The following is a 25,618-nucleotide window of genomic DNA, read 5'->3' as shown; positions in this document are numbered from 1 at the left end:
GAGCCTTCCTGAGAACCTCTCACCGGAGCGACGCAATGTTCTGCTAGAGCTCGTTGCCGAGACGAGGCAGATCTTCGCGCTGTCCAGGTATCTGCCAGCTTCGCAATGATCGCGACCGAGCGTAAGGTAGCCCGGCACGAGTTGTCACAGCAAGCTAGAAATATTTGCATAGCCTTGCAGTGATCAAATCTCACCGTTTATGGCTTCCATCTGCCTATCGTATGTTTGGGCTGCGCTGTCGACTGAACGCCGCATTGCATGAAGCAACAGGACACAAAGGCATAGTACTTCACGCGAAATACTGCGTGGCACCTCTCAGGAAGGAGGCCGGACAATCTAAATCGTCTGGTAACGAATAGGCTGACTGACTGGTCTCAGCTTCGCAGAAGCGACTGCCAATCACCCCTGGATGGGCAGCGACATTCTCGCAAACGAGACCACTAATGATGGATTCGGCTCCCAACCTTGGAAGTATATATACATAACGCCCGACTGCAGCATAGATCCTCACAGCCTTGTCCTTCCTCCGACGAAGGCGCTGCTTCGCCCATGATCGGCCACGGTCTCCATTACCCGTGGTGCTTGCTTTCAAAGGCTGGCAGTATGAGCTGGCACCAACATGTGTAGCGAAGGGGGAGGGCTCGATGAGCATAGGATCTCGCTGCTCTTGTGCAGAAGATAAGCAGCCTGCCTCGCGCCTTGAAATTGGCAAGGCCTCAAAGACAATATCTGCAGAATATTGCTCTGTATAACTCAAGACCGGCCCCCTCACATCAATGGACCACGACAGGTTCTTACAGTGGGCGACATTCACAGCCTCTTCCCGGCCAACTCAGCAGATGGTCCAAGCGCAGAACCCTTATCAGCAAGCATCGAACAGATTGATTCCAAGAAATTCGAGCACCAGTAATACCTACGCCACATACATGCCATTGTCTGCGAGTCCTGCTCAGCCGCCATTGCCACTTTTATCTCCACCGCTGCTGCCGCGATCACCGCCGGCCGGGTCTCTACAGCCTTGCAATGGTGACGAGTCTCAAAATGCATATCAGAATCACCATTATTACGAGCAGTTACAGCCAGGCGGTGTAGATGCCCAAGGCCAGAGCTATGCGTATCAAGCGCAAGACACGTACCAAAACGCTGCGGAAGGGAACTGGCAAGGAAGGTATGCTTATATGAACATGGGCCACAAAGCGCAAATTGCATCACAGACCTACAATAGATCTATACCCACCTACACAGGCGATGATGGTACCAGAGCGAAATACCAAATTACCGCGGCACAACTCCCAGAGCCTAGGAATCATGAGGCCGCAGGAGCTCCTCATGGTATCACCGAGAGGATGGCCTCGATAGCTCTCGAAGGTCAAGCTCCTATGTACCAGACGAACTCGCAAGCACAAATTCCGATGGGAGTGCACAGACCTCAGTTTGATGGCATTCCAGAGCTCAACATACTTGTACTAGGGGAGACAGGTGTCGGGAAATCGACATTCATCAACGCATTTGCAAACTACATCTACTATGGCTCGCTGGATGATGCATTGAGGACCAGGGACCTCCAATGCGTTATACCGAGCTCGTTCACCTGGTGAGGCTGCCCAATATACTCGTGCTATCAAGCATTCACGCTGACAAATTTCACTATGCCTAGGCAGAGTCTTGTTGGCGACGACTATGTCTCTAGGACGATTCATGTCTCACCGAACTCTGGCGAATTCATCGATAAGGCACTTCAAGACGAACGTGATGGCACCCAGGGCCAGTCAGCCACCCAATCCACGAAGCATTATATCATGAGAGTTAACAACACTCAGATTCGGCTCATCGACACCCCAGGTATAGGTGATACTCGAGGAGCCACACATGATAAGAGGAACATGGACAATATCTTGGGCAGCCTGAAGTCAGTGGATGTTTTGCATGGCATACTGATTCTCCTGAAACCTAATAATGCGCGACTGGGAATCATGTTTACATTCTGTCTGAAGGAGCTGTTGACACACCTGCATCGAGACGCAGCAAAGAATATCGTGTTCGGATTCACCAATGCGAGGAACACATCCTTCCGGCCTGGTGAGACATATGCTACCCTACAGAGTATGTTGGACTCGGACAAGACAGTAGGGATCCACCTTGACCGCAACATTACCTACTGTTTTGACAGTGAAAGCTTCCGATGTCTGGCTGCTCACAACAACAATATCAATATACATGACATGGGTGACATTCGAGACTACCGACTCAGCCGGGAGAAGTCCGCTGCTGAGACATATCGAATGCTCGAGCATTTCACGCCACGGAACACGAAGCCACATCAAGTCTCCGAGACATGGGACCTGTATACAACAAGAGAGTTGGTGCGAGTCTTGACCATCCCCATGGCGGATATCACACAGGTGGGCATGATAAATGTGATATGTTTGAGCTGAACTGAGTTTCGTAGAACATCAACAACAACATCGCCCTACAGAAGGACGAACAACGTGAGCTTACCGATGCGCTGGCAAAAGGCCAAGCCCTGTCAACCGCCTTGCACTTGAGCAAAGTTGTATATGAGATCAAGGCTTTGGATATGCCTCGGACTGTCTGCTCAAGCGCAAAATGTGTCGAATTTAAGGACGGCGAGAGACATTACAAGAGTATGCATGATACTTCAGCTGCGGCCCTTCAATCCACTGATCTCTTTGATAGCCAGGTGCCATGATCCATGTTACCTGGAAAATGTCGAAGTAGACCAATTTCCTTGCGAAGCTCTCATGCACTGCCATGCATTCAGAAGGCATGGACCCGACAGATGCAAGGTCTGCGGGCACTCATGGCAACTCCACCTGCATATCATGTGGGAGCCCGTCGAAAAGACAGTTCAAGTGAAAGATGAAGCAGTTGCGCTAAGAATAAAAGAGGCCAGGTCCGCATATGAAATCATGCATTTAGCGTTGAGAAGGCGTCAAGAGCTCATCAGGAAATGGGAAATGGAGCGAGCATATATTCAGAAAGCGGCTGGTCAATTTGCCGTCTTTCTGAAGCGAAGTTCGATTAAACCTTGGAATGATTCTAAGCTGGCATATCTGGACCACCTAATAGAAGAGGTAAGTTCTCGCCTCCCGACTGTCATACAACGAGAATGTTGCTTATATCCAAGCAGGAAAAGAACAAAGTCCAAGCCGGTGGCTCCGACAAGCGACTTAGAGACCTTTGTGCGGATCGAAGACAGCACCTGGAAGAGATCAGTACGCTCACGCAGTACGTCCAAGCTGGCAAACAACATGTACTTCTGGACCAACAGGGAATCAAAAGCTTGATCCAACAACTCTATTCGTTGGAGTTGACGGGCCCGAATTTGAAGAAAGTCGCACAGCAGCTGGAAGATATACAAAATGCTACAGTGGAGAAATCCAAGCAGAATGGGGCCAGTGGAAGCAGTAAATTTCCGAGGACTCAAGTGTCACCGACCCATCTATACAGTCAGCGTCGCGGGTATAGCAGTGACCCGGCTAGTAGCGGGCATCAGCAGGACCAGTATGGACAGCAGTCGGGAGGCGGAGTTTCTGGGATGATCAAGGGTTTATTTGGTAATTGACACAACGCAAAGTACACATGAACACGTTGAGCCGGATGCCATGTTCACGTCGTGCCTCTTGAACTTCTCAGCGACCGCAGGAAGCAGCAATATATTTGAAGTTGTACTTTTCTTGTTGCGGAAAGAGCGTCTTCGTACGGAGCACCTCAGTAGCTTGTAGACTTTGTAATTCGCCGAGGCGCTAAAGCGTAAACTGTCGTTCACTGTATATGTGTTTGTCGTGCGCACGTTTCGACTAATGCACATGCAGCTCGAAGAACAGATTCGAGAAGAAGTTTGACAATCGTAAGGTTCTGTCAGGCACGAGTGCTGATTGCTTCAGGGACATTTTTCTCTCCACGTGAAAGGCTACTGTACAGCCTGGACCTAACTTGTGAAATTACATCAGCACCTCTGGGCCAATCCGACCATAAAGCTCAGTGTGCGGCTGAAATATTTCACGTCGATCAGTGCTGTTGCAGCCACGCTCCTCGTTGATGCATCCTGAATGTCATTCGCTCACTCATCACGGATCCAAATGATTTGTAAATTGGAAATGCTTCGGTCAATTGTCGCATCCATGCCGATTTAAGCGGTCACGGAAGACGAGCATGGCATTCTCAAGAGACTTTGAGGCTCAAAAACGGCGCTCGAATTGTAGTCGTCAGCATCCATGCCCATAACAACGGCCGGTCAGCTACGGAGTCCAGAGACTTTCCATGTACTGCGGCGCTGCAGTCAGCTGGACAACACCATGCACACGGCGCTCCATGCCGGTGCGAAGGATGGAGGGAGGTCTTCTGTGTGCGTCATGTTGCTGTGTAGCCAGTCCGGATAGATGCGTGCTTCGGTCTGGCCAAGCAGACGAGAATGCCTGGTAAGGACATGTTGAATGTGATATAGCAGTATCGTTATATGCGGCTCCGAGCGGTAGATGAGAAGGATGTTTAGCATGCCATAATGATTTTGTCATCAAGCAGTGTCGACGGAGGATGAGTGCCAAGAGGAGCGGCGGTAATGAATGAATGACGACCCGCCGACTTCCGATGGGGATGCATAACACACAGCCTCCCTTCCTGGTCGAGAAAGCAAATTCGAAACACCCTCCGCCCTCCACGCGCCTCAGTCACCCTTCGTGCTCCGGGAAAGCTACTTTGCGCGCCGCTACGTGGTATACGTCCAGCACACGGAGCGCGCACACTCGACGACCGACCGGCCTCCGGGCACGCGACGACCACCGAACTAGGCTGCCGTGAACGTACGGCGGACAGAAGAGCGCCACGACCATGGCGCTCTCAATACTGCGCTTCCCGAAGCCGCGGGTATGTCTCTCCATGACCCATCGCACGGCCGCGCATGTTCGATACTGACCTGCGCGCTTCACAGAGCCTCCTGCACTTCGTGTCACTACGGACAGCCACCGAGTTCATCAACTTCACGCTGGTCATCAACAAAGTCACGGGCCTCTATGGCATTCTTGCGCTCCTCACCGGCTACGAGCTGAACTGGCTTCAGCTCAGCCACTACAGCTACTCGCTCATAGTGTTCGGCCTCCTACTATACCTGATGCCTAGCATACGACGGCCTGACCAACCTCTTCGCAATGTTGCCCTAGCATACGTCTATGTCATAGACACTGTCGTCAACGGAGTCTACACGGCCCTCTTCGGCATGGGATGGTTCCTCCTTTTGTCGCAGCATCTCGAAGAGCCTGGCAAGGACAACCCACTGAACAAGAGCAATGGCGTGACAGGCAGTGGAACAATGGGAGATACGGCAGGCTTCACCAACCCTGAGCACAATGTTTCGGAGGTCAACGTGATTGCAAAGCCAGCTTCGGGAGTGCTCACCGGACAAGAAGCAGTGGCATATGGAGCGGCTAGCGGTCCAGCCGCCATTGGTGGAGCGGTACTGCAGAGCGACAGCATGACCAGCATTGCGCTGCTCGCACTCTTCACGATAGTGAGAGTTTATTTCTGCCTCATCGTGATGAGTTATGCCCGGAGTATTCTGAGACAGTATGTGGCGCAGACGAGCTCGAGCAGCATGCAATACAGCACAAGCGAAACAGCAGACTCAACAATGGCGCCATCGCCCTTCTCAGCAGATCGACTGGAGGGTGCTGGCTGGAGAGGAAAGCTGGGAAGGTCAATGCTCAGGTTCCCAAGCAAGCGTTACTGGCTTGGAAGGGAGGAGACCGATGGCCAGAGCGAATGGGAGCGGGCCACCAGCGGCAGATTCGAAAGCGGAAGGAAGCCACTGAAGATCAAGGTGCCCGAAACTGGAGTCGGCGAGCGCGAGAGGAGAGCACGGAGCGGGACTGGGCCACCACCTCCCGTCAAGGTCACCAAGGGACCAGAGTAGTATCTTCGCTGGGACTGTGAGAGGGGCATGAGATGGCAGTCAGCGATTCTCTCCAAGCGACATGAGAGTGCAGCAAGCGAGCATGGCACAAGCACGACTGAGGGGTTCCAATTCGATGCGAGCATCACTCGAGAAGCCGGTCAGGACGACGTGGCGAGCACAACGAGGCGGCCATCCCGGCTCTTTCATATGATGAGTTTGGGCTAGACTGGAGATCTGGTCAGGTTTGGGCATGATGAGTGATATCCATAACAGTTTCGAAGCAAGCAAGATGAAGGGCACAGGACTGGCCTGAAGCAGATGTACAGTTTGCATAGAGACGAAGGCATAGCGTTATTTTCTTGTATCTACTTAATGAGCATGATTACTCAAATGTCCCGAGTGTGCACAGGAAGCCGGTGATGCGGGTTGGCCTTGAGCACTGGGCCTGCGATGGCGAGGACTCCACAGATCGCGTGCTAGGCTTCTTCTGCGAGGAAGGACATGGGCTGTTGTTCCCGCTCTTTCCCTTTTCCCTTGTCGGACGGAGTCCGCTCCTCTTCGACGAAACATGAGCCTCAAACCTGCCGCTCGACAGCCAACGAGAGTTCCGATCCACCGATGCGACTTTCGATGCTGACCGCACATGACTCTTTAGGGAAGGTATCTGAGAGAAGACCGCCACACCTCTGCTTGATCATCCCTTGGCAGCTTACGACGAGAACGACGGAGGATCGCAGCGCAGTACAGCGAAGCGCGCACCTGCACGCGATGTAACAAGGGTTTCGGGCGAGGCGGAACAGAAATCGTCCTTGGACCCGTTATCGTCAAGCTGTCGAGCTATTGCTGGACGAAGGATTCACTGAGGACACGAATTTTATGGACCTGGAATGCTTGCCAGCAGAATGTCCGCCACTCAGACGGTCGAGCCCTGCAGTACAGAGCCCCATGGGGAACCGTTCTGCAGTCTATCCATACTTGCTCTCCCACGTGCTGTCTTACCCGAGCATGGGGCATACACTAACAGAAGCGAGCAGCAAGACATTAGCGAAAGGCCCAAATGCACGCTACGCGCCTGCGGTCGTCCGAAGACTGGACGAGCGGAGCGGACGTGCTTCCTATCTCCTTTGTTGAGCTGGGCTGAAGTCGCTCGTTGTATGCCAGCCGCCAACTTCCGGCCGACTAAGGCCATTGGCGTCTCTGCGACCACTTTCTACGAATTGCGCCTACATTGGCAGTCTTGTCGTCCATCGCTCGACGCCGTCCACAGCTGTCGTTATTGGTGCATGAGGCTACGGAGTCCCGCAGTCTGACCCGTCGTCGAGTCTTGTCAGCTTCTCGTTGAGCTGCGAGGTCGAGGCACGATAGCGCTGCGAGGCGCAAATACGCGACCTGTTGCAGTTCTGCATGCGCCTCTGCTTGGCTCTCACACCCTGCCAAAATGTTCAGCCTCTAGGCTCAGCCCGCTGCGTGCTTTCTTGCCTCGCGTGCTTAAAGTCAGCAAGAGATGTGGCCGATCTTGACGCTGAGCCAAGCTATCGGAACGTTAAAGACAGAGTTTGAGTCCGCTCCTGACCATGTGCAATTACATGTGTAGATGCTGAAGCGAACCATGGCCAGACGGCCGGTAGCCTGCTGAGCAGAGCCCCTCCTCCACGCGAACAGAAAGACTCGGATTCCGGGATGAATGGAAGCGCGCAAGATCTCGCAGAAATCATTCTGCTGTCCTCGATTACACAGAGATCCTGGTCCATAGTCTTGGAGTCTCCGCAATGCCCAAGACCTTGGCCAACACCCTTGGCCCATGGGGTGGCTTTCTCACTCCAACCAGCTCGCTGCCTTTCATGCGAAGGACGACGCCTTCACAAGGCTTCGCTGCGCCAACGTCGCAATGCAAATCAGGCTAAAAAGCTATTCCAACTACGTCGCACCGCGTTCTCGATGGCATCTGCACACTCTTCGCGCCCCGAAGCTGCTTTCGTATCAGTCTCCGATGTTCCAAGCATCCGATGATTTAGAGGCGGCTTGGCAAAGCATCTGGGCCAGCGAGCAACCAGTCGGCAATCACTTCTGGTCGTGAACCGAACCAGAACCCATGCAGGAAAATCTGGCACGGCCGCACGAGAGTGCCATGTGGATCTTCGTCGCACTAGATTGACACGCCCACGGGGAAGCAAAGCGGTAGCAGGGTCTTCGTTCGACACCGCAGTAATCAAGTGCCTTGGCGGTCTGCAATGACCGTGTTGGCTGCAGGCGAGGGCTGATGAAGGCCCATTTGGCGGAAAGAAATCATGTTCAACCAGTGCCTTTGCTATGTCAGCAGACTCCGAATGGGCTTGGAGGATTCCATGCGGCAATCTATAAAGCTCCGGCGTCCGCTGCTATTGCCGTTGATTCGGATTAGCTGGCTTGTTGCTTTTGTGCTGTGATACTGTGTCCCCTCCAGTACTCCCACACCAGCCGCCCACCATGACTGCCGAAATCAAGGATGACTCAGCTATTGAGAAAGAGATCGCACTGAGCTCAGATGAAGACCTTGCTAAGCACAGAAGATCTTCTATCGATGATCAAATTCCAGATCCAGATCCTGGTGCTACACCAGAGGAAAGAGCTGCGCTGGTATGTCCTCAAAAGGGCGATTGGCGGTTATCGAGAGACTGTCTGCTGACAACTACTACAGGACAAGAAGTTGATGCGCAAGGTTGACTTGTGGCTAATTCCATGGCTCTGTCTCCTCTATCTATTGTCCTTCCTGGACCGAACGAATATCGGCAATGCACGCGCAGCTGGTATGGAAGAAGATCTCGACATGTCGGGCCACGATTACAACAACACGCTCACGATCTTCTTCATCTCCTACGCACTTGCCGAGCCAATTACGAACGTTTTGCTCAAGCGTTTCACGCCGAGAATCTTTTTTACGACGATCATCCTGATCTGGGGTCTCGTTGCGACACTGATGGGTGTGGTACACAACTATGAGGGACTTCTTGCTTCTCGATGGTTCCTCGGATTGGCTGAGGCGGGTCTTTTCCCTGGTGTGAACTACTACCTCTCTTGCTGGTACAAGCGATCTGAGCTTGGTCTTCGTGCTGCCACCTTCTTCTCCGCAGCCGCTCTGGCTGGCTCTTTCGGTGGACTGCTTGCTGCTGCAATTGCACAGATGGATGGCGTGGGAGGTAAGAATATGCATCCTATAGAAAGACAGCGAACTTTTTGCTGACTTGACTGTCCAGGACGTCCTGGTTGGGCCTGGATTTTCATCCTCGAAGGTCTCGCCACTATGGCTGTGGGAGCCTTCTGTTGGTGGATGGTCTTCGACTGGCCAGATACTGCCCGCTTCTTGACTCCCGAGGAGCGCCTCCGCGTCCGCCGCCGTCTCGCAGAGGACAAGCAATCCAGCACTGGGGAAGAGTACGACAAGCGCCACATCATTGCCGCATTGAAAGATTGGAAGTGCTGGGGTTACGCCGTGATCTACATGGGAAACCTCTGCCCACTCTACGCTTTCTCTCTCTTCCTCCCAACGATCCTCACTGGTATGGGCCACTCTGGCACAAAACTTCAGCTGCTTTCCGTCCCGCCTTATGCCGTGGCTGCGACAATGACCATCTTGATTGGATACATCGCCGATCGAACGAGGCAGAGAGGTCTCTGTAACATGTTCTCGGTTTCTCTCTCGATCATTGGATTTGCCATGCTTATCGGATCGGGCAACCCGAATGTTCAGTACGGAGGCACCTTCCTCGGAGCCGCAGGAATCTACCCAACAATTCCAAGTAAGTTGCTAAAAGACACAACCTTCCTTGAGAGCATGTCGAGTAAAGTTCGAACTACTTCACTGCGAACAGCGCGCGATCGAGGAGTCATCTGTGAAACGTGAGCATCTGCTAACAATTTTTTCCAGACACTCTGACCTGGGCCTCGAACAACATCGAAGGAGTCTATAAACGTGGTGTCATCATTGGTATCGTCGTCGGATGGGGCAACCTTAACGGAGTCGTCTCATCCAACATTTACCTCATCGAAGAACGACCACGTTTCTGGACAGGTCACGGAGTCGTCCTGGGATACCTGGTAGCCTGCCTTTTGGGCGGAACAATCTTCATGTACACTACGCTGCGAGCTGAGAACCACAAGCGTCTCACTGGCAAGCGGGATAACATGCACGCTGGCATGACGCCCGATGAGATCTGGGTCGCGGGCGACAACCGACCAGACTTCATCTACGTGTTGTAAGAGGAACGAAGAGAGCATGGCCTTTCTTTCCGAAGGAGGTCGTCGTTACCAGCCGTTATCTTTGTACATTGGACGATGACTGCGATATACACAGATGCCCAGTCGAGACACCTGACTTACAAGGATCGCTCTCCTGGGCTACGAATAGAATGATATGAATAATCACCACACGTATCAACATCCAAGTTCATGATTTGATCGTTCGCGTTCGCTGACGATGGCGAAATTCTGATTTGCGTTGAGAAAATAGTGCATGCCATCAGCGCGCGCCTCCAATCTGGGCGTATATGCTTGATAGCGGTTGATCGTTCTGCCTATCAAAGCTATTCACAGATTCGTATCGTATCCAAAGAGTGACTAGAGCTGATCTAAGCCTCCAAACTCCGAAAAGACCCAAAGTTCTGACATTCTGTTGCATCCACTGCGTCCTCGTCTTCTAACTCTCCCTCTCTTTCACGCTTCCCGAGCCCTCTCAAGTCCCACCTCCCCCCTCTCCCTCCGAAACCCGCGGACCCCTCACACCACATCAACCCCACTATCCGCATCCGACCCCACCACCTTAGGCTCCCTAACCATAATATCCAATCTCACCAACTCCTCCTCCCTCTGCAAATAAACCTGTCTCTTCAATTTAAACCCCATCCTCTCATAAATCTTCAAATTCACCGCATGCGAAGACTCCAAATAACTCGCTTTCCCTTCCTGATCCGCGAGAGAAGTGCAATACTCGATGACCTTTCTCGCAAAACCTTTTCCGCGACCGGAAGGTCGTGTGCCGACGTAGACGAGATACCAAGAATCTTGATCGCGTTCACGGAGGACTTGTAGTTTGGTGTCGCCGAGGAGGGGGAGGAATTCTTGGAAGAAGCGGTGGCGGCCTTCTTTGGAGAGTTGGTAGTAGAGGCGCCACATTCCGCTGCGGAGGATGGTGGCGTAGTCGTCCATGTTTTGGCCGGGTGGCATCCTGATAAGGTCAGTAGTCGTTCACAAGTGGTATGGAAGCGTTAATTGAGGAGAGTTGTGAACCTACCAAAGTGCTACGGCATCGTAGTTTGGACCGGCACTTACGACCAAGCCCTTGAGTAAGTGGGCATAGACAATGTATTCCATGATCTTCACATGGAGGTCCCATCTCTGCTGCTCGGTCCAGTGAGCACGATCAGGAGTATGGGTAAAGTAGGTGCTGGTATGATCCTCTTTGAAGGCTTCGGCCAGAGACAACGCGGCTTCCTTGTAGTCCGCCAGAGTCAGGACGCGCACTTCACCACCGCTTACACCACTTTTCGCTGCTAGAGCTTTGACCTTGTCTGCTGCCTCAGAGATAGTGTGAACACTAGCCTCTGGAGTTGCATCATTCATGGCTCGCTTCTTTGCAGCGACAAATTGGTGGTGGTTTGACTCCATGATGGTAATAAAATGGAGTTGTGTTCACTATTCCGTTTACTAAGCGGGATGAAAGCGCGTCCTGATTTATTGATGTCTACGAAGTCCGACATCAAGGTACTACGATTCGCGTTGTTGGCCAGCGTGGTGACTACCGATGGGTCGGTGGAGCGGGCTTGAAATACGTGTATGCGGCAGCTCTGCTCGAGGAGGATGCTAGCGGCGTGGTGATGCTCGGACGGACTGCCTGTTCAATTGAAGAGTCGTGAGCGGGTCTTCGAAATGGGCAGTAATACGTTGCTGGATGTGTAAGGCAACAAAGCTTATTGAAAGTCGTTGTTTGAGCAAGAGAAAGGCAGCGTGAGGTCAACGAGGAACCCTGATATACTACTCAGCCATCATCAGACCCCACGCTAGAACAGTGCACCTACGCATGCTGTGCATCCGGCCCGCAGATAGCGGCTGGTGGAGGTTATGTGAGCTCTTCTCCCATGGGCTGCCTCGTGGTTCCTCATGCGACGCCGTTCCATCGCTTGCTGCACGTGTTGCATGTTGTGCCAGCATTGGATCAACCACACGATTCCGGAATGTCGACTTCTTCGTCCCTCGTCGTGGTGTTCTTGTCGAGAGAGTGCAGAGTAGAGCAGCTGAACACAGTGGCGTCGCTTGTGCCTTCCCAATCAAGCCTAAGCGCCGCTGTTCTGGATCCATGGAGAACATCGGGTCAAGGCGCGCCAGATAAGCTTCTTTCAATGGTAGCGACAAGCAGAAGTGACGATGCAATCCAAAACCAACATAGAATGCCGGTAGACTTGCGGTGACCAGTCCGTTATTGCATCTTCAGTAACCATATGTGGGCAACAAATCGTCCATCCTGAAGCTTCGATGCTCGGACATAAATTGGGCCTCGTGACCAGAATGCGGAGTAGCAGCTCGCTCCGCGGCTTCCTATCAATCCTTCCAGCTATCACAAACTAGTGAGAACACACTCGTAACCATGCTGACGAGTCACTGTGCGGCGATACACAGGAATGCGGTCCTTCGAAGTGCTGGGGACGCATTTGCCTTCGATTCGACCGCGGGAGAACTTCGTACTAGGAGTACGCAAAAGCTCTGCTTCCCACTGCCGTTGCAGCTCGCAAGTTGGAGAGAAACGGAGGAACCGGAGCAGTACAAATCATGAAGAGAAATGGATGTAGAGATGGAGTGACAGAGGTCAGGGTGTAGTTATATTGATGCTGAGGGATTTGGACGAAAATGCCGCAAACGCTAGCCATTCCAGGCTGGTCTCGATAGGCACCACAACTTCACCTCAATGCGACAGACCTTTCCGAGGCACGCAAGTACCTGCAGAAAAGTGCCGAATTACTCTGAAAGCACAGTCAGCCACTCTCCACGCCATGTGTTTAAGGGAAACTTATCAAAAAGTAAAGAGCCGCCTCCTACTGGCCTCTGCAAGCAGGAAACCAGCAGGAGGACGGCTCGCGACCCCCCATCCCTCCTCAGCTCGTCTTGTGCTGTCCAGTACAACTTCCGCGAACGTTGAAAAGCCTTGAATCCAGCACATCGACAACGTCGCAGGTTTACATGCTCTTCCTCGTCACGACGCCAGCCTCTTCCACGAACGAGCTCTTCGACACTTGCAACGCTACCAAACCGCTGACAATCCGGCGAGCCAGAGGTTCAGACAAGCACAAAACTTTGATCCTCACTCTAGAGAGGCCCCGCTCCTCTGGCTCGTTGGTCCGGACGTCAGGCAGAGAGACAGAATGCTAGCGTTTCAGGCCAGTCCAGCGAATGTCAGCCTGCAGCATCGCGACTAGAGCGTGCATCCGCTTCGGCCGATATATGCGTGCCTTCAACAGTGCCGATCTCAATAACGCATCTGTGACTATTCAGCAAAGTCCAAAGCATGCAGAGCTCAGAACAACCGCAGCCAACCAAACACCCTCGACCGGTCCTCTTCTTCCTCCGAGGAACCACCACCGTGATTCCCCCAGTCTCAAAGTCGATCGCAGGTATGCACTCCTTCGTTTCACCAGCCAACCTAGCTCGTTTCTCCTCGCCGGCATGCATCGGACTAGAATCATGTCCACTCCAGTGTGTTGTAGCACTCCCGCTCTGAGACAAGTCTTTGATTCCTTCCCTTCATCCATTGACGCAAGCAGTGATCTTGGTCAAGGATCTTCAGGAGGCAATGTAGTGAACGGACAAAGTACATCTTCAAAAGCCGCTCGTCATCTGACAACAGTCAGGATGCAACCGAAAGCCAAGTGGGCTCGGTGCAGGGTGTGTTCGGCGCTCACCAGTCGACCTCTGCGCTGAACGTAGAAGGAGGCGATTAATGCGGCTGATCGGACAATTTGCAATGAAGCATAACCACATCGTACGCCGTTGCTGTGATGTGGGCTTGGAGGCTAGCGTGTTCTCGATGTGACAGGTTGGAGATGGGGTAGCTTTCTGCTGATAGCAGCGTAGCGCGTAGGAGATTGTGCAGGATCTTGACTGAACAGAACCGATACCGGCAGCATGGCAGCGACAGGCGAGAATCAAGGCGTACCAGAACCGAATCGTAACAGCGGGGCCCGAGCACATGCAGCAACCAGGTCACCTGCAACGAGTGGACGTCTTGACGGCGATCGGCTCAACAGAAGACACTGGGGTGCGGGAGCTATGTCATGCCTGGTAGACAGTGCAAGAGTGGCGTGCTTCTGCGTGTAAGCCCGATGGCCTCGCTACATGACGCCAGCCTGGCTGACATGGTGCTGACGAGTGCCATACGGTGCAAGAAATGAAGCCGCCAAACTGCGCTGTCTGTATGTGGGGCGATGACATGCTCTGCCAGTATCTTCACGAAGAGCTTCCCGCCAGCAGAGTTGCACCACAGGCGACAGACACCACCAAAGGTGCTAGTGAATCAGTCAAAGCAGTCCCAAGTTCCATCGATCCAGTTCCCAGCATAGCCATCTCTTGTGCCGATGTCCATACGATATCGTGACTGATCCAGCGTCTCAAGAGCCTGAAGACACGTCCAATGCAGAAGTGTCCGACAATCTGCGCCCAAGTCTCTCCTGGCAACATCTCGAACGTATACCCTCTTCAGCTGTCCGTCCGTGATCAGAGCATTCGTCCAGCCAGCAGCCTCGACGCGCGCCTCCTCAGAGAGTCTTACCAAACCGACGCATGAAGCCGCTGTGTTACAAGCGGTGAATCTTTCGATTTCGCGACCGGACAATACCAGCGATCCTTTCGTCTCCTGCAACCAAGTCCTTCCACCAGCAGAAATTCGGCCGCCGAAGCAACTTCGTTCCACACTGACTTCACAGAGCTGATTGAAGGCGAACAAGTCAGATTGCCAGCTGCTTCCGTCTACCATGTGTAGAGACATGGGTTCAGGTCCGCAATACTATGAAGAACCGAGAAAATCGCTTAGGGTTAAGTCGTTCCAAGTGACACATCCGACCACGCTCTGGCTACTGCATCCAGTGATGTTTGTTGCTGTCAAGCACATCGACTGAGTTCGCAGCCGGAGGCAGCGCTGTCCGAGGACAGTTGTCCTTCACGGGAGAAGCCATTCGACCTCAAAGATTCAGACGATGAGACACGAGGTGACTGTGGGGAGGGTATGTGCTGTTGGTGTGTTTGGAGAAGTGGACGCGATGCATGCGCGAGGGCGGAAACGAGCTTCGGTGGACCAGATACGCAAAGGTTTGGTGGTGGATTCGAGCGATTGTGATTCGAGTCGTGGGGTCAGGTTGTGTTCTCGCGAGGAAGCTGTGGTCGAGTTCGGCGAGGATGTCGGTGGACGAGGGAAGGTTGCTGCCAATGGCTGGGAGAGCTTGTGGAAGGCGCGTCTGCCAAGACATGCGTCTCGCGGGGCAGACGCGACATCAGGTGTTGACAGATCCGCCGACAACAACGATACACGACGCTACGAGCACTTTTTATACTGGCTCGCTGACCTCGACGGTTTTTCTACAATCGTGTCGTAATTGCGACGCGTCTGTACCGGATCGACCCTGCTCCATAAGGCCAGCTGGAAATCAGGCATCAAGTCGCGTCCCAGTCGCGTCGGTGGCAAGTGCGATGTCATAGAACATGCCTCCAGCAATTTGCGATTCCGAAGACGAGGAGGAGATTTTGGTGGAAGACGACGAGCCCAGTCAACGGAGTCACGGCAGCAATCGAAGTTTCGGCCAGGCGGTGGCCCTCGCGAATCAGATATTATCCGGTTCACAGGAACCCGGTGAAGCTGATGGCAGCAGCTTGTCCACTGGTAAATGGAACTACGATTTTGCGATCTGCACAACGCTGACAGCGACAGGCGAGATAAATCGACAGATCGCAGATACCACGCGAGGCTTCTTCAGCTCTGCTACCGACAACTCCAAGATGAAGGAAGTTCCGGCATCTTCTGCCAAGCAGAAGCTGAGCAGACGGCACACTAATGTCGACGGAGTCACTGCGGCCAGGCCATCTACAACAGTGAAGCGAACGCCGACGACATACGGCAAGAGTAGCAACAAAAGCCAGCGTTCGTCGCATCCGAGCCCTGACGAGGCCTTTCAAGCGTATTGCAACAATGAGCGAGCATCTCAGGAATCGCTATCTGCTGCTTTCTTGCAGCCCTCTGATTCTGCTAAACCTACAGACGGGCTCCCGGGCGGCACGCTGTTGCAGGACTTCCAGCACCATGACCCAAGAACTCTCTTTCCCGATACGGGAAGCACAATTCCTGACAACGAGTCTTCCACACGGCGAATGATCGAGCTCGCGCGAGATCCTCCGGTCATGCCTGATGCTCCAATTCAAAAGCTGTCGAATGAGTCACATGCACAGCAGTCGAGCCCCTTTGCAGCATGGTCCGCATCTGAGAATCAGACACAAACGCCCAAGCTGAACTCAGACAACGCTTTACCGCGAAGTGTCACGTCCGCGCCGGTAGACAGCCATGACGCTGCTGATACTTGTCAAAACTCACATCTGGAGGAGCTCAAGAAGCTCTCCCGCATCAAACCATTCGCGGAGACCGAGGCTTGTCCCGATCAAGAAGACATCGACGTTGCTCGAGATCCGAAAACAGTCGGACAACAACCAATCTCGAACTCCGTTTCCGCAGGAAATGATCAAAAGAGAGGAGTGGACGCGTCCGCAAAAGAGCAGCTTGGGTCTCACAAGCCCAGACCACCGCCTAAGTCGAGTCCAATGGTCATCATACCACCTGCCGAAATCTCAGTATCTGAGGCAAACAATGATGTGTCAAAACCGCCAAGGGGTCGAAAGCGCAAATCATTAGATGAGCAAGGCGCGGATGGCCACAAGCCTGATTCCGAAGCAATGAATTCCGATGATCGTGCTATTGGGCTTCCCAAAGAACTTTACAAGCCGAGGCCGAGCCGGCGGAGGGCTACTGCCATGGAGGAGCCCATTGACTACTCGATCGTTCCCGAAAAGGCAGTCAAGAGACGACGCAAGACCCTCAATGATGAACATATAGATGACTCGAACCACAAGTCGCAAGCACCGCTCACGAAGGCAACGTCGAAGACCCACAGGCAGCAATCGGACAATGAGCATCGATCGTCTGCTGAGGTATCCAAGACCACAAGGCATAGTAGGCGCGACGAAGACGCAGAGCTGAACCTGGCCATCGCAAATAGTCTGCGCGATATGGACCAGGTAGCAGCTAGTAAGGCGTCGCCCACAAGAAAGGGGAAAGAATCTGCTCAGCCCACACCGACCACGCCACGGCGCGAAGCGCGACACGATCCACCAAGACCTATGGCATCGCCGCTCAGCCCACCAGTAAGCCTCAAAGAACGGCCGAGCGCTTCGAAAACAACATCAACTACGCAGCAACCCGCTGTGACATCACCGACCAAAATGCTCCCTCCGTCGCTTCCCGCATCGGCGTCAAGGAAGGCGCCACGTAGAAGTCAGACGACTATCTTTGAGGATCACGCGGCCTCGCGTTCTCCCACCCTGAGCCAGCAGCAGGCGGAGAGATTGGCGACTGTCAAGGATGTACCCAAGTCCAGTCAGTCGAACAAGCGAAAACGACGCACGATCGTGCAGAATGACGAGGAGGAAGAGGACGAGCTTGCGAAGGTGTCGCCGGCTAAGAAGCCAGCACCCAAGAAGCGAGGACGGCCCTCAAAAGCTGAGACAGCCGCCAAGGCTGACGCATCCAGGAGGGCGCTCGTAGATGTCGAGGACGAGGAGCTTGTCGTTCAACACCAGCAATTGGGTGAGAAAGCAGAGAAGCGAGTCTCCCCTCCACAACTAAGCGAAGCGGATGCGGAGGACCATGACACTATCTCACATCGCAAAAAGTCCACAAAACGAAAATCCTCCGCCGTGGCCCTGGAGGATACCGAGGATGACCTGGAAGCACAACAAGAGGTGGACACAATTTCCCAAGTGGCCAAAAAGAACGGCCGAGGTCGAACCAAAAAGACGATCCTGGAAGACTCCGATGCAGAGTCCGTGTTGGACGATGAGACTGGACACTCGGACGCACAGCCAAAGAAGAAGGGGCCTGGTCGACCTGCGAAGGCGAATTCAAATGGGGTCGTGGCCTCGAAGGAACAGGAGCAATTCACTTCAGCGAAGGCTACACCGAGCGCGGCTCTCAAACCAAAAGATGCCAACGCCAATGCCGCTGCCAGAAGAGCTGGTCTTGGAAGCAAAGAACCAACCCCAGCACCTTCGGTCGAGAAACCTGCTACAGTGACCGCAGCTAGGCACACGACACCAGCACCAGATGTGAAGCCCAGTCCGAACAGCCACTCGCCAATCAAGAAGAACGCAAAAGTTATACATCGCGTAGGCCTAGGCCGTCGACAACGAGTGCAGCCGCTGCTCAAGATCATTCGGCCTGAAGCAAAGGCTCGCAAAGAGGATGCCACTCGCGTGACGACCGTGACGAGCGTTGCCGAGCTTGAGAAGAAATGGAATGCTGTGGAGGAGTGAGTTCTATGTTGACCTCTGTCCTGTGCGGGCAACGCCGCCCTCGCTTCTGCTTTGGCATTCGCTGTGATGATCCTCGATCTTTGTAGAATTTTGTGCAGCATAGAGATACCCGCTTGTATTGATATTGCTGAGCCAGAAGGTGGCATAGTTGTAAATGATAAATCAGGTCGCGGTCTCCAGCACCGCCAGCGCTGTTCCACGTCGTACGGCTCGCAGTTTCCTCAATCAAACAGGTCCTTCGCGCGTAGAAGCCAAGTCCGTCATCACTAAATAAGGCACGGCGTAAACCCTTGGTTTCAAAAGAGAAGAACTTCATGCCCATCAATGAACGACTCAACCGAGAACACGAACACATCTCTATTCTTCTATCTCTTCATCTCTTGTTTCACTCTACGTTCATCATTAAGCTCATCCAATAGGCCACGACACAACATACATCGGTTTCGATTCGAAGCTCAAGCGGCTCCCATTCGGGAGAATCGCGAGCACCTCCAGCTCCAGACATCTCGAAGGAATACAACATCAGGACATAGCAATCATCTCCGCACCAACGCCAACCCGAAGTACAAGTCCCTTTCCCACCCCGAACAAAAACCGTACCGAGCACTTCAGTGCGATTTTCCGACAAGGAGGAAAAATCAAACATGACTGGGCGCATGTTGAATCGTGCGCGCCACATTCCTGTCTGGTCCTGCAGCAACTCACTGAGCGTATCTTTTCTTCCAAACGAATAACTGAAGTCCTGTTCTTCTTCTTCTCTTTCTCACACTCGTACAAAAGCTCCATTGAGCAAAGACCACCTTTTCATATCTCTTCCTCTCCGATCACAGCACTTCTAATGCGTAGAATTCGGTCTCGGTTCGTGATCCGCAGCAACGGTGAGACCATTTTGAAGACCATTTGTCAATTCACTGACGCCGTTGACTTGTGCTTTTTTCGATGCAATTTCAGCGCCATTTGTGACTTTCTCCGTCAAGCCCTTTCGCACACGGGCTACGCTGTCCACGATGACGGCGTCGATGCCCCACTCTGCTTGGAGGTTGCTGTGTATTGGATCGTTGTTCGCAGTACCATAGCTGACGCAGACAAGGCCTGAAGATTGTACGACGTTGATGAGGCTGGGACAGAGCACGAAGGGGTCCGCTGCGCTGACAATGCCGAGGAGATTCCAGCGGGAAGCGAAGCGGATAGCTTCTTGTAGTGAAGATGCTCTGATGTCGCCAACAGGTGAGACTCCGGCATCGGTAAGGAAAAGCACCGGTATCGAAGGTTGCTTGAATGTCAAAAGCAAGCAGATATCCGGATGGAATGAACTGAAGACGATATTGCGCTTCTTGCGTCGGTCGTAGACCATCTTCAACACTGTGTCAACGAACAAATTGAGCTCGACAGCATAGGTGTCCATCTCTTCCTCCACTGATTCGAACAGCATCGGATACTTCATTTCGATATTGAAGCCGACGTCTTCTGGCAATGTCCGGAACATTTCCTCAAGCGTTGTGAATTGTGATTGAATGACGTCGCCACGACGATTGCCTTTGAAGCCTTTCATTTTGAAGTCGCGCGTGTGCTTCAACCTGTCGTTGGTGTCCTCGATGAACGGCGCTCCAACCGAGTAAGATCGTTGCACGCGCCGAATGTCTCCATCCCCGTTCCGCTCATGTCGCCCGTTCACTTGTGGTGGTGAGGCAGGCCGTGATGGCTTTGGCGTATCGCTCAATGCAAGGAACTGTTCCAAAGTCAAGGTATGAACAGGTACATCAGCGCCAGTCTCGCTAACAATGAAGTCGTGGTAGATCACCGGAACGTGATCTTTAGTCATTTGGACATCGAACTCAACATACGATGCGCCCAAATTGGCTGCCGTAATGAATGATTGAATCGTGTTCTCCCCCAGTTGCAAAGATGTCTTGGCGGACACGTTTTTTCCAAGGCCACGGTGACCGATGACCATTGTAGACGACTTGGTCCAGTATGTCTTCTCTTCACTGATGTTGAGGTTCGGATGCTGGAATGGCGATATGATGAGGAAGTTGAAGTTGACCGAACCAATGACATCAAAATCTTGTCCTGCCAGCAAAGGGACACTCAGATCCGTCTGTAGCGTGACACGCTTGGAGCCCACGCCAGGCTTGATGCTTGAAAGAAGAGCTGCGGCGCGCGCGATTCGTTTCTCGGTGGTGCCTGCATATGTAGGCACAAGATCGAAGAAGAGTTTCACCTTCGAGGGATCCTTGGCCTTGAAAACTATTGGCGTAGTACTGATTTCCTCCTGGATGGGAAGATCGATGAGCGTTGGCTCACCTGTCGCGCCCTGAGCTGTAACCACCAGAGTCAAAGCAGTGTCCAGTTGAGTAGCGTGTGCATCCGCAATCGCAATGTCCTCAAGGCTGATTGGCTTCAAATCCTTTTTCTCATCGAGCGTTCCCAGACTGACAAGAATCATGGACTCGTCAGTGAGGTATCTATGTCCGAAAGATTTGACAGGCTCGGGAATCCGAGCCTTCGCATCTTCCTTGGGCACTCCATTAGAGCGTCGCTCTGCCAATGTGGTTGCGCCTTTCGGCGGAGATCCCGAGATTTGAGCCTTCAGCTCCGGGCTGGCGTTGAGAGCTGGCGTTGGACAAAGCGGATGCAGGTAGCGAGCGATATCAATATGTCCTCGCAGAGCAGCATGTTCGATAGGCCTCCAGCCAGAATAATCTTTCTTGTTGGGATCCGCACCCTGGTCTAGAAGAAGCTTCACAATACTCAAGTGACCATTCACACTCGCAATGTGGAGTGGCGTCCAGCCAAAATCTCGGTCGGGCAACTCAACCTTGGTGCGATGTTCTCCGACGGACGCAGTAAGCAAGGCCGTTGCGCACTCCTCATGGCCGTTCCTAGCAGCGATGTGGAGCGCTGTGTCGCCTTGCTCATTCTGGTAATTTACGTCCACACCAGCATCGACCAGTAGCTTCACGATCTTGTGGTAGTTGGCTTTTGTTGCCAACGCTAGTGAGACACCGCTCTTCTCAACATGCTTGTTCGTCAGCGGCGCATCTGTGAGCTCGTTCCAATCGTCGGCCATGAGGAGGGCTTTCGTCGTCCGATAATGTCCGCCGATCACAGCAAGGTGCAAAGGCGCATACCCCTCGTCATCCTGCCACTCTTCCGAGTCAATGCCATGGGAAATCTCGAAGAGGTGCCAATCCTGGAGATGCTTCATGAGCAGCTGCGTTGCGAACACAAGGCCATATTGCGCTGCATAGTGGAGCGGCGTCCGGCCATAGGTATCCTTGGACAATACGGCCTTCCTTTGTTTCTGGCTCAGATGATCGAGTATGAAGCCTAAAAGGCGCTCCGCTGTGTCGTCCTTGAAAGGCTCCTGGTCGGGATCTCGCTCTGCGACCTTGAACTGACCCGGCAGACGCGTGGGCGGCTCTGCTGGATTGATGAAGTTTGAGTTCTTAACAATCGCTTGGAAGCCTCCTGATACTTGGGAAATTCGCGTGCGTCCTGTTGTAATCACGATACGGTGCAGGCAATTGCGCTTGTTCATATCATCGTCGGCGTCGATAGTAGGTACTTTACTCAAAATTGACTTGATGCACTGGAAAGACTTATGCGAGATCGCTCTCTGCAACAAGTCGAGGTACAAACCTTTCAGCATATCGTTCGCCACATTGGGGAGATGCGTAGCGATCAAGCCGAATAGCTCAGTAGTGTTATCCTGCGAGATGGCACTCTCCATCGCATCAAGAGCGGCCGACGAGATCTTCAGCGACGCTCTTGAGCCCATGCGATGGATTGATCCTGAGCTGCCCGAGGCGACGGAGCCATCGTCATCAACCACCTTGATTGTGGTCAATTGCAGCAACCAGTCATTGATGCTGCGCAAGTCCATCTCCAGCTTATTGTTCGTCGCAAAAGCCTTTGGGTCGACCTTTGTGGACAGATATCGCGACTGATGTCTCGAAGACTCAATCTTCTTGTCCAGCTTCTTTGTGATCTTCACGAACGCTGTCCTGTTGATATTCCCGTACCATCGCAGATTGCGACCCTGGGCGCGGAGCTCCAGTAATGTACTCGTCAGGTCCTGAATGTCCTCCTTTTCCATGCCGTCCTTGAGCTTCGAAGCCATGCCATAGCGGTCGTACAGGAGGCGGAGGCGTCGGGAGATCTCGGCATATTTGCGATTGTAGAAAGTGTCAATGTCCTCCAACTGGCGATCAAGCGTGAAGAAGAACTCTGCCACACGGTTAGGTTATCTGTCGGCGGCCACGAGCACTCTCACCGTATACCAGCCAGATCCGGCTCCCCGTTGGTGCCCTCGCTCGCCTTGGCAGCCTTGATCAGCTTCTTCAGCGCCTTGTAGTCGATGTACGCGGACGCCCATTCTGGGACCTGCTGGCGCGGCAGCTGCTGGCCAAACTTCATCGTTATGCCGCGACCTGGCAGGCTGAGAAGCGCCTCCGGTCTGCGTCGGCGGCAGGCAGAGGGACCAGTGTCGGTGGAGATAACAAGCGGAAAGAGCTCCTGCGGACAGCAAATGCACGAGCTGTTAGACCTCGCAGTAGCTTTGCGGCCTCGAGTCAGTGGAAGGCAGCGGGAAGAGCTCGCTTTGTCTGAGGCGAGTGACCTCAGGGTGGACCGGGGCGGAGCATTCTGCCAGCGCTGCTATCGTCACCGCCGGGCGTGTGCTGGGTCAGTCGGCGCAAAGTGTTCGCAAGGAATTCTGTAGGGGCTCATCGAGACCATGTGAGCCGGCGGCGGGAACTCATTGGCCCTTACTTTTTTGGCTCACGGTCCGTAGCAAGCGACCCGCACACAACTCGGACATCTCGAGCGGCATTGAGGCACGAGTTCTGGTCATTGCTGCGAGGAAGACTACGTACGCAGAGGCACACGGCACACGATGCTGCATATATATTCACCCACTGCGCGCGAGACTAGAATGCTGCCCAAGAACATCCCACATTGTGCGTGGCAGAAGGTCCCTGGAGCTGTTGCGTCAGATGAAAAGGGTCTGCGACTAGTCCCACGCCAGGTCCCTCGCGGAGCCTGCCGCCGCAAATGGACAATGGCACGTGGAGACGTTGGCGCGCGCAAAGCGCTGTCAGGGACAATGTCGTGCCTCGTTTTGCATAACCTTGACACACCAAATGGGTTCACTGTGGGATGCTGATGCTGACCTTGTGACATGCGAATCTGCCCAGCGCCATCCCAATCCCAAGATCATTCATCAATGGGTCTTCCTCCATCCAGCGGGCCAGCCCTGAAAACAACCAAGTCCAGACCCATGCGCGGACCACTAGTCTTCCCCAGACTGCCTATGCTGGTCGACCATCTTCACAGCGACTCATAATTCGATCATGGGAATTCTTTTCTCTTCGCAGAATCTGTGCCGGTGGTACGATGCACGCCCCCAGATTGCACTTGTCACATGTCTTCTGACCTCGTTTCCATGGGCTTTTGATAGACACATTGCACATCACCCATCTCTTATACCTTCAACAAGACCCAGGATATGATGTCAGCCAGATTGCATAGATGTGGTATTTTTACTGCTTACGATTGGGGGAGGCAATGCCCCAAAAAGGTATACGTATGGCATCAAATGCTGCCAAGTATCGGTGCCAATTGTCGTTGCTGTTCGCTGTCGTATCCGCGTGATCTCAATCTGTCTTCCGGCTGCTCGTCGGTATGCCGACAGACGGTCCATGCACCGTGGTCTCGCAATATTGGCACCTGCCACCTGGAGACCCGAATCTTCAATAATGGCACCAGCACCTCACCTGACCCAGCTCAGGAGCCGGAAAGATGTTCGCTACACATACCGCGAAATTGGGAAGCGTCCTCGTGACATTGTGAATCAGTTCAACATCTGGCCAGTCCAAGCGTACGGGCCTCTGCTGAAACCGGTCGGCGGTGCTGCCACAAGCCTTTCTGCCACACCGCCTCCTAAAGTTCTGAACGGAATGCCTCGCCTCTTGCCAGGTGTGACCTTCTGAGCCGCAATCGCTTGTGCTCAGCTCAAGCTCGAGAGACCGCCTGTATCGTTTACGCACAGCTCGAGTCATGGAATTCCTGAATTTTGACTACGTCCGATAGGACGTTTCGTTCCTGCATCTCGCGTCGAAGTCCAAACCCGGGTCCGTGGTTTCTGAACGGAGGTGCTACCGGCGCCACGGTCGGAAATCTGAAGCATGGAGATGCCTGTCACTGTCCCCAACAGTTTCCCGGGACATCCTCGATGGCAGCCTGAGACGCAAACATAGTCATTTTGATAGCGTTCTGTCAGTCCGTGACTGAATTTGAGAACTCGAGGTCTGGAGCTCATACTCTTCTCCGTGATTCCATCTCAGAGCTCAACGAGCTTCAAGGATAAACAATGTCGGGACCGGTGTGGTGAGCATCTGACGTTGCAGTTAGTCCACCCTGTGAGGGATGATGAATCGTAAAAGCATGCAACTGCGTTTCATTGTCTTGTCAGGAGCTTCGCGCTGCATCGAAGGCGTTGTTGAGGTCTTCAAACAGCGCACGATGCGATGCCGGTTGATCCCCAGATCCTGCCATTCCAGTCCAACATCTCGTATGCGTGCAGGAAGAAGCAGTCGCATCCATGTCGCTCTGCTGCTCTTACTCGTGCTCACGTTTGACCATACGCGCCTGCTGCAAGCCAGCACGGCAACACATGCCAAAACACCTCACCTGTCATCACGGCCATTCGTTACCAAGAAACAGGGTGAACGTCACGTCCGAACAGAAACAGACTTTCCATACCATCGATCTGGCCGTCGGACCGCTTCCCAAACGTCAAAGTTTCCCAAATTTCGAAAGCAGCTGGAACATGGAAGCGACCGCTAACTACCGAACCTTCTACTTCAGCAAGAACCTGCGAGGATCATCACACTCCAGCAGAGCCGCATCTTGCCTGAACCCGAAACCCCGGTCAGGCTCTGTCACACCGAAGCACTTCAACGGTGACGAAACTGAACCCCTTCATCCAAGACACTCCAAGCCCAGAAGCGACCCAGAGCAAGCCACACATCACAATTCGGAAACGTGTGCGAGCGCAAGCGAAAAGCCCACGCGTCGCGACAAACAAGCAGACGAGAAAAAAGCCACGACGTG

General features: G+C 53.3%; 7 protein-coding genes across 7 annotated transcripts; 5 read left to right on the top strand and 2 right to left on the bottom strand.

Annotated features, from left to right (window-relative positions):
• Positions 1-839: 839 nt before the first annotated feature.
• On the top strand, positions 840-3,586 carry RHO25_007707 (uncharacterized protein; the record flags this gene model as incomplete). The annotated part of the gene is made up of 5 exons (XM_023599886.2): positions 840-1,594; positions 1,658-2,402; positions 2,450-2,645; positions 2,698-3,095; positions 3,152-3,586. 5 exons carry the CDS (start codon positions 840-842, stop codon positions 3,584-3,586), a joined length of 2,529 nt encoding a protein of 842 aa, XP_023449569.2.
• Positions 3,587-4,851: 1,265 nt separating this feature from the next.
• Positions 4,852-5,929, top strand: RHO25_007706 (uncharacterized protein; the record flags this gene model as incomplete). Its single annotated transcript, XM_023599885.2, has 2 exons — positions 4,852-4,887; positions 4,952-5,929. The coding sequence occupies 2 exons, from the start codon at positions 4,852-4,854 to the stop codon at positions 5,927-5,929; spliced, it is 1,014 nt and encodes a 337-aa protein (XP_023449570.1).
• Positions 5,930-8,377: 2,448 nt separating this feature from the next.
• Positions 8,378-10,147, top strand: RHO25_007705 (uncharacterized protein; the record flags this gene model as incomplete). The annotated part of the gene is made up of 4 exons (XM_023599884.2): positions 8,378-8,527; positions 8,589-9,087; positions 9,145-9,687; positions 9,816-10,147. 4 exons carry the CDS (start codon positions 8,378-8,380, stop codon positions 10,145-10,147), a joined length of 1,524 nt encoding a protein of 507 aa, XP_023449568.1.
• Positions 10,148-10,663: 516 nt separating this feature from the next.
• RHO25_007704 (uncharacterized protein) lies at positions 10,664-11,551 on the bottom strand (the record flags this gene model as incomplete). Its single annotated transcript, XM_023599883.2, has 2 exons — positions 10,664-11,111; positions 11,178-11,551. 2 exons carry the CDS (start codon positions 11,549-11,551, stop codon positions 10,664-10,666), a joined length of 822 nt encoding a protein of 273 aa, XP_023449768.1.
• A 4,077-nt stretch (positions 11,552-15,628) lies between these two features.
• RHO25_007703 (uncharacterized protein) lies at positions 15,629-18,502 on the top strand (the record flags this gene model as incomplete). The annotated part of the gene is made up of 2 exons (XM_065602973.1): positions 15,629-15,806; positions 15,855-18,502. The coding sequence occupies 2 exons, from the start codon at positions 15,629-15,631 to the stop codon at positions 18,500-18,502; spliced, it is 2,826 nt and encodes a 941-aa protein (XP_065459045.1).
• Positions 18,503-19,337: 835 nt separating this feature from the next.
• RHO25_007702 (uncharacterized protein) lies at positions 19,338-22,921 on the bottom strand (the record flags this gene model as incomplete). Its single annotated transcript, XM_023599881.2, has 2 exons — positions 19,338-22,732; positions 22,786-22,921. 2 exons carry the CDS (start codon positions 22,919-22,921, stop codon positions 19,338-19,340), a joined length of 3,531 nt encoding a protein of 1,176 aa, XP_023449019.1.
• Positions 22,922-24,261: 1,340 nt separating this feature from the next.
• On the top strand, positions 24,262-24,495 carry RHO25_007701 (uncharacterized protein; the record flags this gene model as incomplete). The annotated part of the gene is made up of 1 exon (XM_065602972.1): positions 24,262-24,495. The coding sequence occupies one exon, from the start codon at positions 24,262-24,264 to the stop codon at positions 24,493-24,495; it is 234 nt and encodes a 77-aa protein (XP_065459044.1).
• Between the last annotated feature and the right edge of the window lie 1,123 nt (positions 24,496-25,618).

The sequence above is a fragment of the Cercospora beticola genome, chromosome 5 (assembly GCF_033473495.1).
Source record: "Cercospora beticola chromosome 5, complete sequence".
Taxonomy (NCBI): domain Eukaryota; kingdom Fungi; phylum Ascomycota; class Dothideomycetes; order Mycosphaerellales; family Mycosphaerellaceae; genus Cercospora; species Cercospora beticola.
The sequence above is the reverse complement of the archived record's forward strand: the minus strand, read 5'-3'. Positions and strand labels throughout refer to the sequence as shown.